Source organism: Peromyscus maniculatus, chromosome 4 (assembly GCF_049852395.1).
Source record: "Peromyscus maniculatus bairdii isolate BWxNUB_F1_BW_parent chromosome 4, HU_Pman_BW_mat_3.1, whole genome shotgun sequence".
NCBI lineage: Eukaryota > Metazoa > Chordata > Mammalia > Rodentia > Cricetidae > Peromyscus > Peromyscus maniculatus.
Genome location: NC_134855.1, coordinates 12,889,762 through 12,908,628, shown reverse-complemented (window position 1 = coordinate 12,908,628; position 18,867 = coordinate 12,889,762). Strand labels below are relative to the sequence as shown.

Below are 18,867 nucleotides of genomic sequence, written 5' to 3'. Positions count from 1 at the left end.
AATAGAAACAAAGACAAAGTATAGAGATAGCCTTCACCAAGCAGAGAAAAGGAGCTTCCACAGCTTGGCTCCAACACCTTTCCCTTTCACGCCGCTAAAAGATCAAATCCCCAAGCAGGGCCCCCTGTGACTGCAGCCATCTGTTCCTACACTGACCACTCTTCAGGGTTCCCAAGTCAGAGTGCTCTGTATAACACTTTGGGTGGCTGCCCATTGGGTCACAGTCTACTTGACTACCTCCTCCTGATGGCAGGCTGGGCCCCCAGTTCTGTACCCTTAGGCTTTCTAAGGGTGGGGCTCTCAGGTCTCAGGATAGAGGCCATGTCAGTGACCTCTGAAAACTGTCCAGTTTCCACTGACCCCCAGCAGGCCATTGGAATAGCATAGGGACTCACTGACGACAAAAGTGCCAGGGTATTGCCTGCTGCAACCCCCAAGAGCCAGGGCAGAGGGCCCAGACTCACAGGGCACCTGTGAACCAACGTCATGCCAGGGACCCGGGCCTCCCAGTGCCAAGCTTGCTCCCTCAAGCAGCTCTGGGGCTCATGTTTTGTGTCTCACCTTGTTATAAATATAACAGTTTGTAAACATGGTGTTGAAGTCCTGCATACACTCACTGGCACTCCAATAATAATTATTTTCTAGTCTCTTCTTGATAGTCCCCATGTCCATTGGGTTTTTTATTATTTTATGATAATCCTAGGGGAAAGATGTTCAGAGGTGTTAATCAAAATAGTGTTATTCTCACATTTCCCAAGCACAGCAAAGTCTTCTTAAGTCAGCTGGACCCCAGGGCCAGACCCTGAGGCCTAAGAGCAGGTGGGGCATGTGGTCTGAGGAGACTCTTGGCCAGTCCCAAACTCCTGCCAAACCTGTTCTCATGGGTTTCTCCAGCTGCAGGCAGAGCCCAGGCTGGTCCACGTGCACACAGAGCCAAACTCCCTGATTCTAACCTGCAGGTGTCCAGGGCCCGAGCCGTGCACAGAACCAAACAAACCAGCTCTTCAGGTGTCTCTATTTGTATCCAGATAAAATTTATGTGTGCACTGAAGGGGCCATCACCTGGAAAATAGGCCTTATTGCACACCTCACATCCAACTGTGAGTAATTCTGAAGAGTGTGCAGAGGCACAGCCCCTAGTGCATGAGATAAAGACTTGCATGGCTCTCTGCCTCAGGCCCCATCATCCTCTAGCCCAGGGGTCCTCAACCTTTCTAACACTGTCACCCTTTAATACAATTCCACATGCTGTGGTGACCCCAACCATCAAATTATTTTCATTGCTACTTCATACTGTAATTTTGCTACTGTTATGAATCATAATGCAAATGTCTGTGTTTTTGGATGGTCTTAGGTGACTTCTGTGAGAGGATCACTAGACCCCAAAAGTTATCATCTGCAGGTTGAGAACCACTGCTCTAGCCCCTTCCTTTTATTCTTTCACCACGGGAGCCATAGGTTCTCCCCATTTCCTGTACCCAGGGTAGCCAGACTGCTAGACCAATGGCTTCCTGAGGCACTGAGGCACGGGCAGCACCTGCTGTATCTCAGACACCACCTCTGGGCTAAGGGCCACTCACAGGCAGGTTCAGCTTGATTGCATCCACAGGCTGGTAGAACGGCCAGGCGAACTGATGTTTCCAGAGTGTTTTCACCACCACGTTCTGCATGTACTGCAGTTGGTTAGTCTTTCGGCCAGGCTTGCTGGGGTTGGAGACCTCAGGTGGGGGAGGGTTCACAGGGCCCGGGGCTGCCGGGATCCCCGTGGGGGCAGCTGCTGTGGTAGTGGACATCCTCTGGCAGCTCTTCACTTGCTGTCACAGCAGCAGCTCAGAGAGGCGCTCCTCACGGAGGCTTGGCATCCCATTTCGGGGCCCAATCAGGCACCTACAGAAGCAAACAGAGAAGCTATCACTCTGAGAGCCTCCACCTCAGCAAGGACACAACCTTCCCTACCGCCTCCGTGTGTGGCTGTGGCACTCCTCAGAGCCACCCGGCCACCGGCTCCCAGAAAGGGAATGGCAGAGTATGAGGGACCTAGCCCCTTTCAGCTCACAGCCCCAATGAGTGGTTTGGGCTGCCTCAATTTTACCCGGATTCTCAACTACTTGGCTGTGGCAATGTTTTAAACAATTCAGGCTCAGACAACTACAACATGTACTCAACAGCTTATCTGAGAGATGAGCAACAACTAAAGTTTGCAGACTTAAAACCTAGCATAGGGAGCTAGTGCCCTGGGCATTGCATGGCGTGAGGTTCTAATGTAACCAGGAGAACCAGCTGGGGTTTGTGATGGTGGCCAGCTGTGACATGCCTGACCCTCATCCAATCAGAATGGTGAAAGAGGGTGATCACAACCTGCGGTCCTCTTCGGTATCCTGTGTGCTCAGTTCCTGAACAAGACACATTCTGCAACTTCAAGTCCCCTATCCTAGCTATCAGGAATGCTGGCCACCCATAGAGCTGGGGTGTCCATGACAGTTCTGCAAATCTCTGAAAAGCCAGGGTAATGTGCAACACTGGTAGCATGCAGGGCGTCCCCACTCTAACTCTCACAGGGCACCTCCACTGCATGGTGTCCTGCTGCATGGTACTCCCATGGCACAGCACTGATACATGCAGCAGAAACTCAACAGTGAGGATACTATAAAGCAGAGGTAGCACACAGTAGGACTACTGTGTGCTGTGTGGCAAGAACACTGTAAGAATACAGGTGTATGTGGCGGGGGGGGGGGGGGGGGGGGGGGGGGGGGGAGGAGGTGAGTGCCATACAGGAGGAACATGTGTAGGAATACATACAATTCCCTCAATATTCAAACCTCTTGCAGTCTGTTGACATGAGCACAACCACAGCCTAAGACTCATGGAGGAATGGCAAAGTCCTACCCACTCCCTGGGGTGAGACCCAGGCAGGAACAGCAAAGCCTTCTTCTGGTCCACGTGCACAGAAAACGTCCACCGTGGCTTCCTCCCTGAGATACTTAAGGTCTGTAATCACTCTTACAGCAACTACTTCTGCTGAGATTAGCTAAACTTGCCTCCTTGACCTACCCTGCCCGCTTGTAGAGCTGTGTGTAATAACCCCACTGCCCCATTCCACTGGATATAACGAACATGCTGAACTTCCAGGGTGCTGCAGCTTCTCCATCAAAAAGCCCAGTCCACCTGACTTTCAGCTATTTCTCCATTTCTCTCATTTCTCTGATACCGCCTCCCCCCCCCCCCCCCCCCCCCCCCCCCCGTCAGTTCTGTCCCTAGAACAATTGCGAGGGCTCAGCAGCTATCTCCTGAGGAGGAAGCTGGGCAGCACCACGTGTGCACTGTGGACCCACTTCCACTGGTCAAGGCCTAGCCCAGGCTCCTTGCTACATGCGGGGCCTGGTGCCTCATCTGTGCACCTGGTGTCTTTCAGACTTTCCTATGTTTATGTCTATGTTTTTGGAACGGTTCAAGGCAACACCCAGAGGTGAGATGTCCAGCCAATTCCAAGACTTACAGGTGGACCAGTGAGGCTCAGAGTACTCTGGGGCTGGCTGACATCCTGCTGGTCCTTTCACATCGCACCACAGAGGTTGGTAAATGCCGCAATCTGAAGCTTTTCTGGAGAAGGCTGGCTGCTGAACATTTGGTAACATCTACTCTCAGCAGGTTCCATTCCTCCCTCCCCGCCCCCAGCTCAGGGTAGAAAAGGTCTCAAAAACCTACATCAGACATGCGTCACCTGCCAAGCAGCTCTTTCTGCCCACTTACTGCATCCAACAAGTGCTTCTGAGCATCTGGGGTGCCATCTGTCTGCACTGAGGCTCTCCAGGCATCATCCTGGGCACCCACAGCCTCAGGGAGACGACCAGTGGACAAGCAGCCCCTCCAACCTGTGCCAAGAGCCATGAAGCTATGTCCTCCCTCCCCAGTAGACCAGAGGCTACCTAGGCACAAGCCCATGCTGTCTACCCACCAGGACGTCAGTTCCTACCTCCACACCTCTTCTCACTGGGACCATGAAACAGTCCTGCCCTATACAAAGGAGATGATCCTGTTAGCATATCAGATCAATCACTTGTAGATTCAAAACCCTGCTCTTGATTCCACACTAACCAGCAGTGCCTGAGGTGACAGGACCCTGGGATGTGTAGCTGCTGTAGCCATGTTAGCCTTTACTATCCCCTCAGGACCTGGGGCTCATGTCCTCTCAAGGCCTTCTTGGAACTTACTGAAATCTAAACAGCATGGGGCTGCAGGGCAGATGTTGAGGTAGCCACCCAGGGTTGTTACTTCATCCTTGCTACCTGCCAGCCTCACAATGTGGCCTTTCATCTCCCATGGGGCTGTGAGCCTGAAGTTAAGCACTTGGGGCTCAGGGAGCACACGCTGGCGACGACCAGTGTAGGAGCAGAAGCTGACTTTCATAGTGTATGAGATTCCCAGGAAGTAAGGCTGGTCCTGCTACTGTGTGGGTCCCGAGAGCTGGGACGGGAGACTGACTCTGACCTGGGGGACCCATGACATCGAAAGGGGCCTGAGGCTGCAGGCTAAGGTACAGGAAGGCCTCGTCTGAGAAAGGTAGATGGTCATAACCTTTTCCATACCAATACTGGGAACCACCTCCTGAAACATCCTAATGCCTGGGATAGAGAGAAGGGAGACAGCAGGGCAGGAGGTGGGGAGGGTGGGGAAGCCAAGCTGCCTAGCTCCCAGGGCCACCAGAGAGAAGGGCTGAGAGGTGGGATCCCAACCAGTGGGCGCCTAAGCTCCCTGGCTGTGTGAGTTTGTATGCAATTGGCCCCCATAAGCTCATAGGGAGTGGTACTATTTATCAGAAGGGGTGGCTTTGCTGGAGTGGGTATGGCCTTGTTTGGAGGAAGTGTGTCACTGTGGGGTGGAGCTTTGGGGTCTCTTTTGTTCAAGCTTCCCTCAGGGTGACACTGAGACCATGTCCTGTTGCCTTCGAGCCAACATGTAGCAATTCCTTCGCCAATGCCATGTCTGCCTGCACGCCACCACGCTCCCTGCCATGATGAGAAATGGACTGAATCTCTGAAACTTGAAGTGAGCCACCCCAATTAAATGTTTTGCTTATAAGAGTCGCTGTGGTTATGGTGTCTCTTCACAGCAACAGAGACCCGAAGACACTGGCACATTACCTATCATCCCTCTGGACTGAGTCAGATGTCCACATACCTCCCTTCAAAGCACATTCAATCTGGCATGTCTGGGTAGCGGGGGCCACTGTAAGCCCGGCCTGACCTTTACCCATCAATGCCTAGCAACCCTCAGCCAACAAAACAGCAGTGCTGTGTGAACCAGACACTGTCACACAGGAGATGCTACGTCAGTGTAAGAACTGTGAAAGAAGGAAAGCCAATGGACTTCCTTGAAAACCATCTCCTACGGGAGAAGCAGCTTTCTGACCTACAGTGGGTCCAAGCTCCTTATCCGGGTGAAACTTAGGAGGCAAGTGAGGCTTCCAGAAAGTAAAACTGAGACATCATGAGGGCCTGCTGCAGGCAGGCAGAGACACCAGAGTACACACATATGCAGGCTCCCATCACTACAAGGAGCACGGGCTGCAGTGCAACCCTAGCCCAGCCGCTAAGGTACCTCCAGGTGATAGGGAGTCATGGCAACCAGAAATGCCACCCGGCAGGCTATGTCTGGGGCCCTCTATCTCACTGATGGACATACAGCTGCAATGCTCACAAACCTACCAATCGGAGGCACCCCACCCTGCCTTGCTTTTTGTTCTGGCTCAAGACCACCAGAGTCTCACTCTACAACTCAGACTGGTCTGGAACTACGTAGCTCAGGCTGGCTGAGCCTATGAGGTATCTCTCGTTGGGTCACATGTTTCAACTGCCAACTTTTCAGATTTCAGAAGGCCAAACCAGTGGACAACACCTTATGGGGTGGGGTAGGGTGTCTCTCCTATGCAGATCTCCATTCTCAGACTTAGGAGAATACTCCAATCCAGCATCACCTTCTTCAGAGCAGCAAGCGCCAATGGCCAAGGTCCTGATGCTAAGAGCTTTTGAATGAAGACAGTGATGCCACAGCAGGAAAGCTGCGGTACCCAGGGCTGACTTCTCTACAGAGTCTTGGATCCCCTCACTTGGGTCTCCAGGACAACACAGGCTCCATTCTGTAATTCAAGAGCCAAGTTTGGGGTAAGGTATGACACTGAGGATTGAAGCACATGGGATTCAGCCTGTGCCTTGGACTGGTTTGCTGGAAAGCCTTATTGGAAAGGGAATAGAGGCCAATGACTTAACCTTGACTTAAGATTCAATTACCTTCAGGAAGCAGTGCTAATTCTTTGGGAGTGATGGTGCTGTGGTTGTAAATTTAAAAAATCTCCTTATCTTTTAGGGGTTTGCACTGTACCTTCCATGAATGAAAGTGTCTGGAGCATGACGGCGTAATGGGAGAAGCAGAAGACAAATGGGAGTGTGGACAAACCAGACAGCTTAGGACTGTCAAGAGACAGGGCACTGGGGTTGGGGTTGGGGATTTAGCTCAGTGGTAGAGCGCTTGCCTAGCAAGCACAAGGCCCTGGGTTCGATCCTCAGCTCAAAAAAAAGGTCTTTAGGGCTGGAGAGATGGCTCAGAGGTTAAGAGCATTGACTGCTCTTCCAGAGGTCCTGAGTTCAATTCCCAGCAACCACATGGTGGCTCACAACCATCTGTAATGAGATCTGGCGCCCTCTTCTGGCCTGCAGACATACGTGCAGGCAGAACACTGTATACATAATAAATAAATAAATCTTGAGAGAGAGAGAGAGAGAGAGAGAGAGAGAGAGAGAGAGAGAGAGAGAGCGCGAGAGAGAGCGCCCTCCATCTCTACTCTGGCCCCAAGCTACAAATCTGGACCATAAGCAAAAGAAGACGCACCCTCCTCCTTGGCCCCCAGCAACCAACAGTGAGACCTGGTGACGACATCCTTCAAGAAGCTGAGGCAGGGGCCAGGCATCAGGTAGGATGGCTAGAATGGAACTGAAGTAGAATGCCAAAAAGACCTCAGGGCTCCACACATTTCTAACCCACAAAACCTGCCCTCAACTTCACCTGCCGCCAGGAGAGGCATAGGAGGCCCCAGCTGCCTTGGGGTTGCTCTTTGCTTGTGGTGCAGATGGTCCTGCACATCTGGAACCTGTGGAGCTGGAATCCAACTTTCTAGGTACCACTTCAAAGGGGGGCACACGTGGATGGCAGGACCTCACACAGTAGAGGAGCTGGTGGACCTTGGCATTGACCACACAGCTCCACTGACAGCCAATGAATGCCAGACAACTCTTCACTGCAGATTACCCCCAGGGGGCCACCCTTCTGTCTGCTGCCTGTCCAGCCAGTTGCTGATCCTGATGAGTAAGTCAGAACACAGCAGCTTCAAGCCTTCTAAGGACTGGTCACAGGCGCGCTTCCACACAGTATCACTAATACTCACAGCAACCACTTCAGTCAAGCTTGACAGAGCCTGTATCTCATGGCAAAACTGAGGCTTAGGCCCTCTCTAAGGTCCTCGCCTCCCCAGGCTTCCCACTCAGCAGAGCCTGACTTCTCTAAAGAGCCCTGGAATCCCCTCACTTGGGCCCCCAGGAAAACACAGGACTCCCACAATGGGCAATACCTCAGGACAAGTGTGGGTGAAAGTCCGTCTGACGAGAAAATCATCCTCAAGAGGATGTGAAACCACCTAGTGTGGAAACTCAGACAAACCACAAAGGCCCACAAACACCAGAGGAAGCCTGGAACAAGGCTCTAATGAGACTCTGAACGCTGCAGAGGGGTCACCCAGAGAGGGTGGGACTAACTCAAATCCTGTACTGTTGACAGCCCCCCTCACCACAACAAGGAAAGGCAAGAAAGGCCTACAGAGCCCCAACTCCCCACTGACTCCCCTCACCTTCCTGCCCGCCTGCCAAACCCATTCAGGACAGAAGGAAGGAAGGCCTTAATCCTGCAGGTTTTCCTGCCTCACTGTATGGCCTTAGGCAGGCCACCTCCCCCTTCCCCAGATCCAAGGATGAAAGCCCTGTAAGTCCAAAGGACAAATCAGCAAAGGTGAGGGAAGAGGGCTCAGAGGCCCTGGAGAGACATGGGGGGGGGCGCCCTGCAATGTTATTACCACGGAAAACACACAGTAAGCTCACAGCCTCCTCCCGTCAACTCACAAGCTGTGCGGCTCAGGTCCCCGGCATCCGCCCCCCCTGCCCCCCACTAGGCCACTACTAGACAGCAAGGACCTGAGGGCCAGCACCCCTGCAGCCTCGTGTTCAGGCTCAGCAAAGGTCAGCTCCAAGGTACTGACCCAAGCCCACAGCACCTTCCCCCATGTCAGACCAGGCATGAGATAGTGGCCAGGCTTTGGGAGCATATCTAGCCTGGGAAGCTTTTCTTGGGACCCTGGGAAAAAGAAGCCTCTACAATGAGCTTCAAGGCAAGCTGAGAGGGCTATCTATCGGGGAAGGCAGGCCTGGCCATGTGTGGGGGAGTCGGGAGGGGCAGAGCCACCCCAGTTCCCAGGGACTCCAGAAGGTCTGAGCTGCAGAAAGGGAGGGGCCATCCTAAGGGGCTCCCAGCTGGGGACATCTGAGATCTGCAAAAGATGTCCCAGAGAGGAGGCAGCACAGGCATAGATGCTGGAGGGGCAGAGGTGGTGCCATGGGTGGTCAGAGTAGGAAGGAAGTCAGGCTGGGTATGCCCAGATCTCAACAGAGGACTCAAGAACAAAAAGTGTAGGGCCTTGCCGGGCGGTGGTGGCGCACGCCTTTAATCCCAGCACTCGGGAGGCAGAGCCAGGCGGATCTCTGTGAGTTCGAGGCCAGCCTGGACTACCAAGTGAGTCCCAGGAAAGGCGCAAAGCTACACAGAGAAACCCTGTCTTGAAAAACCAAAAAAAAAAAAAAAAAAGTGTAGGGCCTCAGCTGACCACAGGCCTTAAAGAGCCCGTCTCTGGGGTTGGAGAGATGGCTCAGTGGTTAAGAGCACTGGCTGCTCTTGCAGAGATCCTGAGTTCAATTCCCAGCAACCACATGGTGGCTCACAACCATCTGTAATGAGATCTGACATGCAGGCAGAACATTGTACACATAATAAATAAATAAATAAATAAATAAATAAATAAATAAATAAATAAATAAATAAATAAATAAATCTTTGGAAAAAAAAAAAAAAGAGGCCGTCTCACTCAGAGGCAGAAGCAGGAGGATCTCTGAGTTTGAGGCCTGCCTGGTCTACATAGCAAGTTCCGAGACAGTCAGGGCTATGCAGAGTTCCTCTCCATCTCCATCCCCACAAGAGGCTGTCTTCTGTGATGAGCAGGAACTCACTTCTACACGCTTAAGGTCATCATATCTCCATACCCTAGTCTCCTCACTCCCCTCAAGTCACCATAGCTCTGGAGGACCCTCCTCCTTACACCAGATTTCTGTATCCTGGGACTGACCCTAGTTGCCCGAGTTCAGCCCCAGGTCCTGCTAGTTCCAATACATTAGTGGGCATCCATGGGCTCCACCTCTCAGGTAGGCAAGCAGACTCTCAGAGACACAATATGGCCCAGGCTGGAGAAGTCAAGAGCCAGGCTCCAACGGGGCCATCTACCCAGGCTCACCACTGTCCCCCCCACAGAACTCTCAACAATGCTGTAAGGCGGCTGTCTTCCCGCTGGCATACCAGTTGGGTGCTCTGGGAGGGGCCACCCTAGGGTTGGCCCTCCAAGCCCGGGAAAACGGATCTGTTAGGGCAGGGCCAGCTTCTGTGACAGACAGAGCCAACTGTTCATTGCTGTTAGGGCCTGGGGAGGAACATGACTGGGGGCCTCAAGGCAGACAGGAGGTCTATTTGGGGCCTCCCTCTCCACCGGGGACTCTCCTGAGCGACACTGCCTGTCCTTTACTGGTAGGGAGCCCCAGACAGCACCCCAAGCTCACCCTGGTCATATCACACCTGCTTCCAACAGCTGCCTGGCCCTGTCTGGCAGGGGACCCAGCTCTGATAGGCCAGGCCCCACCCCATGAAGGGTCAGCTTTGTTGAACCCATGGCTGTCCCATGGAAGGGCACACAAGGCTCGGTGGCTGCAGCTGTCACTCGTCACCACACCTCTGACTTCCAACGGCTGCCCATGGCCCCAGGCTCCTCACGCTTCCCGAGTTTTGGTTCTTCTTAGGCCTTTATGCCTCATATCCCAGCAGTCCGCCCAAGGAAACTAAGCTGCTCTTCCTCACACACACACCTGGTCTGGTGTGGGGTGGCCTCCAAAAGGGCCTCTGAAACACCCTACCATAGCCACCCCACACCAGACCAGCTGTGTGTGAGGCACTAAGAAACACCCTACACTTTCCAGGGGACACTTAACCTGCAGAGGGAAGGTGACTCATGAGCCTTGTACTCAGAGGGAGTCCCAGCCCCTTCACTGGGAGCTCCCCCACCCCAGGGGGCCCCATGTGTACTAAGGCTCAGGGAGCCTGATACCACATGGAAGAGAGTGCTTTGCAGAACAAAGCTGGGCAGCCGGCCCACCTGGCACCTGGGTCACAGAAGAAACACTCTCCTGGTGGGCTGCATGACAAGAGCCCAACTCAAGGCCTGATTTACAGGTGGGTCAACTAAAATCCACAAGGGTTGTCACCTTCTTTTTCACCTCTCTGAACACCCCCAAAGCAAGCCTAGGGGCCAGGATGGGAGGTCGATGCAACTACTCACAGCCCAGCAGCTCAAGCACCTCATCTTCCCATCTACCAGCCACCCAACAGAGGTGCCAGCCAAGAGAAAGCCACCACGTCCATCAGCCCTTACTCCCAAGTAAGTCTCCCCAAGTCTCTCCCTCCAACCAGTGGCCCCCGAGGAACCAGTTCCATCAGACCACATGAGAAGGAAGGCTGAGAAAGGTGGTGGCCTAGGGGACCACAAGGCCAAGAAGCACAGAATCGGGTGAGTCAGAGGGCCAGGAGCCCAGTGGTATCACCTTGCCCCGTCCTCAGACCACTCAAGACAGGCTCCAGGCTCGCCTAGAGTAGACTGGGGCAGAGCTAAGAACGCTGAGCACCACAAGGGCACCTGCTTCCTGAGTCCAGTCCTCCGCATCTGCCCTGGTTCCAGGCTGCTGGGTCAGCTCTCCAACGCTCTCTCTGGTGGGTAGGTAACCCATCTGACTCTTAGTCTAACAGGCCACACTGCCCAGGGGAGGACACGACCTGCACAGCTCGGCCAACCCCCCTCTTCCTGCCATGTGCTAAAGGCAACAGCAGAGACACAGCAAGCCCAACAGCAGCAGCTGCAGCAAATGCACCCGAGCAGGTACCACACAATGCTCATGAGAAACTGAGGCCACCCCACCCCTAAGACCTGTGGTTGAATGCCCGTGACACAGATGTCCCCTTCACCTCAGACTCCAGGTACCACGGGGCTCCTCCTCTACAGGTCACACAGAACCTGGATATGTCTTCTGAAATGTCCAGACATGGGTGAGGAAGCCCAACTTCTAACGCCACTGGAAGTTGACCAGGGACCCTTGGACATCACTGTACCCATGTGACACTTCTGAACAACTGGAAACCCCTCCACTTCCAGCCCCCAACATCTAGTGAGCCCTTCTGTGGGGCTCTGATGGGGAGTGACTGGGGTGAGGGGAGGCTTTCTCTAAAATGTATGTCCAGTTCAAGGTCATCACATCATAGAGACACTGAGAAATCAGAGCCAACAGTGCTGGCTTGCCAGAGCCAAAGTCTGACACTGACACAAACACACACACACACACACACACCATAGACTCGGATCTGTATCAACCAACAGGCCTACAAAGAAACTACCAAATTGCAAGCACTCAAAATGGGACACCTTCCCCTGCAAAGAGCCCACTAATACTTAAGATGGCTGGGTGTCTCAGAGGGCAGCAATGACCACAAATAAACAAAGAAGGCACCACATCTGTCAAAACTTACTGCAAACAGCAGCCCCCAGGTGAGGCTGCAGCACTCGGGTGCAGGGCATAGCTTCATCAGGACCCCATAAGGTTCAAGGCTGCCCCAGGGGAAGGAGTACTGCTCTCTGGTACAACTTCATATTACCTTCTGAAGCAGAAAAGGGTCTCCACTGGACCCTGGTTTCCCCAGCCAATAGTTCCCTGTAGCTCTTCCTTTTGAGATCTGGGCATTCCAGTGCTTATTTGAACAGTAGGCAGAACATCCCACTTGTGGCCTTGGGCCACCCTCCCCCTGGAAAGGCTCTGCCACAGTAAACCAGGAAGTGGACAAGGTAACCCTGGGAGGCCCTGGGGGCACAGCTCCAGGCTTGTAGGAGCTTGGGCAGAAGCAGGCCAGGCAGTGCCTTCCCTTTCAACACTCCCCCACTTTCACTTTCTGTGGGCCTGAGGGAGGGCGAGAGCCTTTACAAGCTCCATCCCTTATTCAAAGCTCACTTCCGAAGCAGGATACTGCACAGCTGAAAGAAAGCAGTTACTCTACTTTGTAAAAACAAACCTGGCACCTTCTTTAAAAAAGAAAAAGGAAACAAACAAAAAACCTGGCACGCCCCCTGGTCATCCACCCAGCAAAAGCTTTTCAATGTCTCTCTCCTGGGTTTCCCAGGCGCAGGGCTAGGACTGGGTCTCCACAGGCTCCCAGTGCTTTGCTCAAGCGGTAGGCCCAGAGCTTACCAGCAAGGAGAAAAAGAAATTACCCCGACCTCCTGAGCTGTCAAGCCTGTACTTCACCTCTCCTGATCTACAGCCAACAGCACACATCAAGGCCTCGGACAGAACTAACAGCAAACAGGCCTTTATTTGCGAATGAGAGGCCATGGGGCCACCAAAAAAAAAGGTCACTGGGGCCTGGGGCTGGTTCTTGCAGTAGTCCTTTCCTGGACCCCGAAAACTGGTGAGAAACTCCCAAGGAGCACAGCAGACTCGGCTCTCTTCAGGGACCTCCCCACAGACCCACAATGAAGGCCACTCTAAGGACTAGGAAAGTGCAAAACAACCAGTTTGTCTCACGGGGGGGGGGGGGGGTCAAGGGGGGCAGGAGCTGAGCCCTAGTAATTCCTCCACTTACTTTTCTTCTTGCACCCAGCCCCATGTTAGCCATTTAAGAACACACGAATGAACACACACACACACACACACACACACACACACACGCGCGTCTACTACAGTTACGAAGTTTAAGGTACAGAGGGAAACAACAGCTGTGCACTTATTTCAGGCAGAGAGCTCTACATCAAAACTGCAAAGGGCAGACAGAGCCTTAGGAGTGAGCCCTCAAGTGGGGACCCACAAAAGGGTATATCCCGCTACCTGGCTCTCAGTGAGTCCCCTCCGTGCCCCTTACCCCCAAGGGCAAAGAAGGCTGTTCAAGGCTTCCACGTCAGCCCTGCCCCCGGCGCAGCAACTAACTGGTGGAGAAACTTCCCCAGGCCGCCAGGTTTTCTTAACCGGGAACCCTCCAGAACCTCATACGGGAGGCTTTGGGGTGCACATTCCTCGCCCAACTGGCTTGCATGTTATACACGAAGTGGTTTGGAAAAAGACGTGCACCCCACCCCTCCCACCTCGATTCAACTCGACCTCGCCCGGATTAAGTACTCTTTCAGGCTGATTTCAAAATGCGAACTGGGTTTCCTCCTGGCCTGGCTGCAATTATCAGTAACTCGCGAGAGCGCAAAGTCGTTCCCGGGCCGTAACTCTGCAAAGGCGGCCGCCGCCCCCCAAGCCACGCCGCCGCTGCCCCCCCTGGCAAGGCTCTCACGCAGAGCCCAGGCCCAGCCTGGCCTGCCCCGAGACGATCCGCCCAGGCCGGCGCCAGCAAAGTGGCGCCGGAGCGCACAGCCGCGACCCTGGGCACACCGCGCGCACCTTCCCGCGCCGCGTCCTCCGGGCAGTCCCCTTCGGAAGATGGCGGGCAGAGGAAAAGGGGAAAGGAAAAAAAAAATCCCTTCCGTAAGGGAGGGCTGGCGCGGAGAGCGCGGGCCGTGCCAAGTGCAGGCTGGGCGCCTCGACCAAGGCGACGCCTCCCAGGCCAGCCCGAGGCGGCCGGCAATTCGCGGGCGCAGAGCGGAGGGGAGCGGAGCCCGCGCAGCCGCCGCGACCTCGGGCGGGCGGCCGCCGCGCTTTGTTGCATCGCGGCCGCGCACAAAGGCGGCGGAGGCGGCGGCCCGGGGCTCGGGGTTTCGGGACGCGCGGGAGGCCTGCGCCATGCGTTCGGGGCCGCGCTCTCTCAGCCGCTACCGCCGCCGCCGCCCCGCGCGCACAAGGAAGCAAGAGAAAGGCGTACTTGGCCTAGGCGGCTCCAGCGCCGTCGCCTCCCGGCCCGCGCGGCCGGCTCCTCTTTGGCTCGCCGGCCCCGGCAGCATAATAGACGCGCCGGAGCTGTACAGGGCTCATGCGCTGCGCCGCGGCGCCTGGCGGGAGTCGTAGTCCGCGCCCGGGCTCGCGCCAGGGCCGCCCAGGGGAGGCCGAGGCGCACGGACTACATGTCCCGGCCCCGCCGGCGCCGCGCCGCGCCCCGCCCCGCGCGCCCCCAGCTGCCCGCCCTGCCGACCCGGCCGCTAGCGGGCCCGGCCCGGGGGGCGCGTGGGGGCGGGGCTGGAAGGCTGCCCTCCAGGACCCGGGCGACGCTGGAACCCCGGCCTGCCCGCTCGCGCTCTCTCCTGCATTCCCCGCTACACGCAGGGACAAGAACCGGTGGGCGAATTTCCAGAAGCCCAGGAAAGCGTGGGAAAGGCGGGAAAGCAGTTAGTACCCTGGAGTCACTACCTGGGCACCCCGAGGCCTCCCTCAAACCCCGGACGCGCACATGCGGGGCGACGCGCACCTTCCTCGAGCCCGTGTTTGTAAACAAACCGCGTGCCTAATTAGCCTGGCGGGGGCGCGCGCAGGGCGGGCCCTGCCTGGGAGGAGCCGCGATCAATCCCGCCCCGACGCCCTGAGGCAGGATGAAGACCTAGGGACCCAGGAGAGACCTGGCTGCTGGGGCTGGAAGAGCGCCAGTTCTTCAAAGCCAGTAAGGGATGCCCCAGGCTGTGCCGGCAGACTTTCCCTCCCCCGAGCCTCTGTGTCCCCATCTGCCTGTGGAAAGACACGCACGAGATAAGTCTCTGGCCCCTTTTCTGCATTTTGAAAGGGTTAGTTCGAAGTCACAGTTCAGATCTTGTTTTCGGTGAAGATTACCCCTGTGCCTACATTAGTCCATTTTTAGCCAGCTGTAACTGAGGTGGGTGAGTGTTAGACCCCAACAAAAACGTCACAAACAAAACAAGTTTTTCATCAGTGCCTGCGGAACCTGCCAATGCAGGGTTCCAGTTCCTGGTGTGGGCTGGAACCATTCCAGGCTCCTGGTGTCACTGGGTTTATTTCTGGTTGAGCAGGCACTTAGCTGCTTGCAGGAAATGCGCAGGTGGTTATGGTATTAAATGCTAGAGCCCAACACACACACATACACACACACACACACACACACACACACACACACACACTGAGAGGAAACTGAGACTCAAAAAGGCAAAGTGACTTTCTCTAGGTCTCAGAGCTCATATACAGGAGGTTCCAAGCCTAAAGCACAAGATCCCTGGAAAGAGATTTGAGGACAAGTCAGAACCCCTCTAGGCTTCCTGCTGTCTCTTCGGGTCTACAGCATGGATACCTCTCACACCCTGAGTCAAAGTGGCCACTGCAAGAAAGCTCTGCTTTTTAGATTGCAGACTGGACACAGGGCAGAATAGTGTAATCTGAGAGGCTCCAAGTTAAAGTCCTTAGACTGTTGGCCCAAAGCTATGACTGGGACCCTGCAGAACTGTAGCCACCTTGGAGGTTCTGTTCCCATCCCTGCCATCTGGATCTCATCCTTCTGGACTCATTGAGCACTCTGGCCACCAGAACGGGTGACTTGCCACTTAATTTTTTTTTTACATTTAGTGTGTGTGTGTGTGTGTGTGTGTGTGTGTGTAAATGTGCATGTGCCACAGAGCACATGTAGAAATTAGAGGACGACTTATGAGACCCATGTGGGTCCTGGAGATTGAACTGGGGTCATCAGGCTTGGAGACAAGCGCCTTGGCTTGCTGAGCCAACTCTCACCAGCCTAGTGACTCACTACTTAAAAAGAACCCTTGGGGCTGAGAGGTGGCTCAGTGGTGAAGAGAACCTATTGCTCTTGCAGAGAACCTGAGTTCAGTTTGTAGCACCCACATTAGTTCCTAGCTCCATGGTATCTAAGACCCTCTTCTGGCTTCCATGGGTACCAGTTATGCACATGGTATTTGTAAACACAGATAAAAGCACTCAGATAAAATGAAATAAATCTTTAAAAAAATTTTTTAAAGACTCCACCACAAACCTCCCAAGTTCTGCCCCTCCCCCAGTCTGCCACCAGGCTTGACCTTATAGGGCACAGGCAGTGTGCTCTCAAGACACTCCAACCAGCTTGAAGCTTCCTGCCATGCCCATCTTGTCCTCTGACCTCTCACTAAGATGCCCCTAGGGCCTTTCCAGGGCCTAGTCTCCCCTCTCACAGAACTACACTCATGTCCATGTATCCTGCAGAGCTTAATGGAGCACCTCTCCTGGGTCCAGCTGGATCTGTAAGAGATTAATCTGTGTGAGGATAGGACAGGAGCTCATCCGAGTGTCACAGCCCTGACTGGCCATTCCTGGGGTCAATGCTGGTGCCCCTCCCTGGAGCCCAATGAGCATGGGGAAGGATTCTGCGTTCCCTGGCTGTCTCCACCAACAAAGTTGAGCCTGGAGTGAAACCTCCTAATCTCACTGGCATGCTTCTTCCTCTGTCGAAGATATAAAAATAGGCCTGGCTTTCCAGCTTCTAGAGGATTGGGGTGGGGCAAGGCAGGCCTGACGGCACGTCGGGCCTTTGCCTCCCTTTCCTCTGCGGACACTTCTCTCTACCTCCTTGTCTCAATCCTTGTGGCCTTCAACAGCCCATGACACCTAGTGGGTACTCTGAACTGCTAAAGGAATTAATATTCACTTCTGTACCCCAGCCTCCACCTCCGCCTTAGCCACCCCGGCTCATTCCACACTCCTTAGGTCCCACAGGACTTCAGAGCCAGGCTCTAGCTGCTGCCTCCTACTCCACTCAGCCTGCCTCTTTACATGACAGCATCTGGAGAGGAGCAGAGAGCACCTAACCACCTGGTCATTTCTGGGCAGCTGGAGATATGCCAAGTACTCTGTGAATCTTGGGGCAGTTTGGGTTTTGTTTGCTATTTTTAAGATTTACTTTCTGTGTCTGAGTGTTCTGCCTGCATGTGTGTGTGTGTGTGTGCACACCATGTGCACGTCTGGTGTCCAGGGAGGTCAGAAGAGAGCACCTGACCCCCCGGAACTGAAGTTGCACATGGTTGTGAACCACCATACAGGCCCTCTGCAAGAGCAACAGGCGCTCTGAACTGCTAAGCCTTCTCTCTCTCCAGGCCCCATTGGAGCAGTCCTCTGGGGTGGCGGGCATTGTGGCCATGCCACCGTGGAAGCAAGTGGACAGTGAGGTATCTCGCCAGCCTCAGTCACGGTGTGAGTGCCCATTTCATTTGCAAAATACACTTGCAGTCTGACCTTGAGCAGATAAACTATCACCAGGAGGAAACAATGGTTCTTTCACAAAAGGGAGCCCAGAGGGAATGGGGCTGGGAACAGAGCTGTATCACTTTCCCCTTTTTCCTGTCCCCAAAATAGAAAGCCATTTAAGCCCTTTGCACAAACCCAATAGTAAGGTCCTTTAAAAACACAGAATCGAACAAGGCCAGCCTGGTCTACAGAGTGAGTTCCAGGATAGCCAGGGCTACACAGAGAAACCCTGTCTTGAAAAATCCAGATAGATAGATAGGTAGGTAGGTAGATAGATAGATAGACAGACAGATAGGTAGATAGACAAAATAAATAAAAATAAAAAGAAAAGGGGTTGGCAATGGGACAGCTCTGTAGTAGACCACTCCCTTAGTATGTGCAAGGCCGCAGGGTCACCCCCAGCACGTCACACCTGTTCACCAACAGTAGGCAGATGTCTGGGACAACCTGCAGGCTCCAGGGGACAGAGAGAATGAGCAACGGAGCAGCTTCATAATGTGCTTGCAAAATGGTGAGAAGGACGTGGGGCAGTAGACAGGTGTGTCCCCACCTCAGCCTCAGAGTGCACGCCTGTACGTAACACCTACCTCACAGGACAGCAGCGAGAATAAAGGAGGCTGCACTCATTCCCTGCAGAGGCCTTGACGGAGTGCCTGGGACCACGTAGTACTGTTGTTACCCAGTAACAAGACAGAACTCCAGCTGCACTGAATCGGCATGCCCCGGGGCGGGCAGTCAGAAGTGAGCAAGACTGCAGGGCGCTCAGTGCAAGGGAGAACAGTCAGAAGGGCTCAAGAGACCAGACTGCTGTGTTCGGGGCCACGGAATGTGAGTCCAAGCACTGTGTGTAATTCCCATTCACTTTCCTTCTTGACTACTGGTCTTTTCCTTTCTCACCCCACCTCCATGTGGTAAAAAGGTGTCTGTGTAGTAAACACTGAGTTTTGATTTAAGACGCGTTCACCACAAGGAGCTGAAGCGGTGCTGGCTCAGCAGGTAAAGCACCGATTTACAAGTGTGCAGACCCGAGTTTGGATGCCTAGAACCCACATAAAGTGGAAAGTGGATACTGAAGGTCACCTGTCAGGAATTCAAGATCCGACGGCCAGATGGATGGCAGAAACAGGCTTCCTCAGAAGCCAGGAAGTTGAGAACCAACACTTGTGTTGCCTGCATTCACACACACACACACACACACACACACACACACACACACACACAGAGAGAGAGAGAGAGAGAGAGAGAGAGAGAGAGAGAGAGAGAGAGAGAGAGATTAAACAATAATAATCAGAGGCTGGAGAGA

At 54.2% G+C, this 18,867-nt stretch overlaps 1 protein-coding gene and 1 long non-coding RNA gene across 14 annotated transcripts in view; one reads left to right on the top strand and one right to left on the bottom strand.

Annotated features, from left to right (window-relative positions):
- Nucleotides 1-18,867, bottom strand: part of Brd3 (bromodomain containing 3) — a 52,901-nt gene that overhangs the window by 14,880 nt on the left and 19,154 nt on the right. For 2 of the 13 annotated variants that reach the window (XM_042275053.2, XM_076569148.1), the window contains exons 1-3: nucleotides 15,072-15,190; nucleotides 1,581-1,887; nucleotides 562-699 (exon numbers count right to left, since the gene is read on the bottom strand). In XM_042275053.2, coding sequence (XP_042130987.1) covers nucleotides 562-699; nucleotides 1,581-1,793 — 351 coding nt within the window. In that variant the 5' untranslated portion in view covers nucleotides 1,794-1,887; nucleotides 15,072-15,190. Of the gene's footprint in view, nucleotides 1-561; nucleotides 700-1,580; nucleotides 1,888-2,092; nucleotides 2,211-3,973; nucleotides 8,875-13,841; nucleotides 14,077-14,259; nucleotides 14,481-14,741; nucleotides 14,833-15,071; nucleotides 15,191-18,867 lie in introns of those variants that run through there. The other 11 variants (XM_015986621.3, XM_076569146.1, XM_015986622.3 and 8 more) reach the window with 9 other exon arrangements.
- On the top strand, nucleotides 2,337-6,761 carry LOC143272842 (uncharacterized). The gene is made up of 2 exons (XR_013050428.1): nucleotides 2,337-2,701; nucleotides 2,829-6,761. It is a non-coding gene; the product is annotated as an uncharacterized LOC143272842 (long non-coding RNA).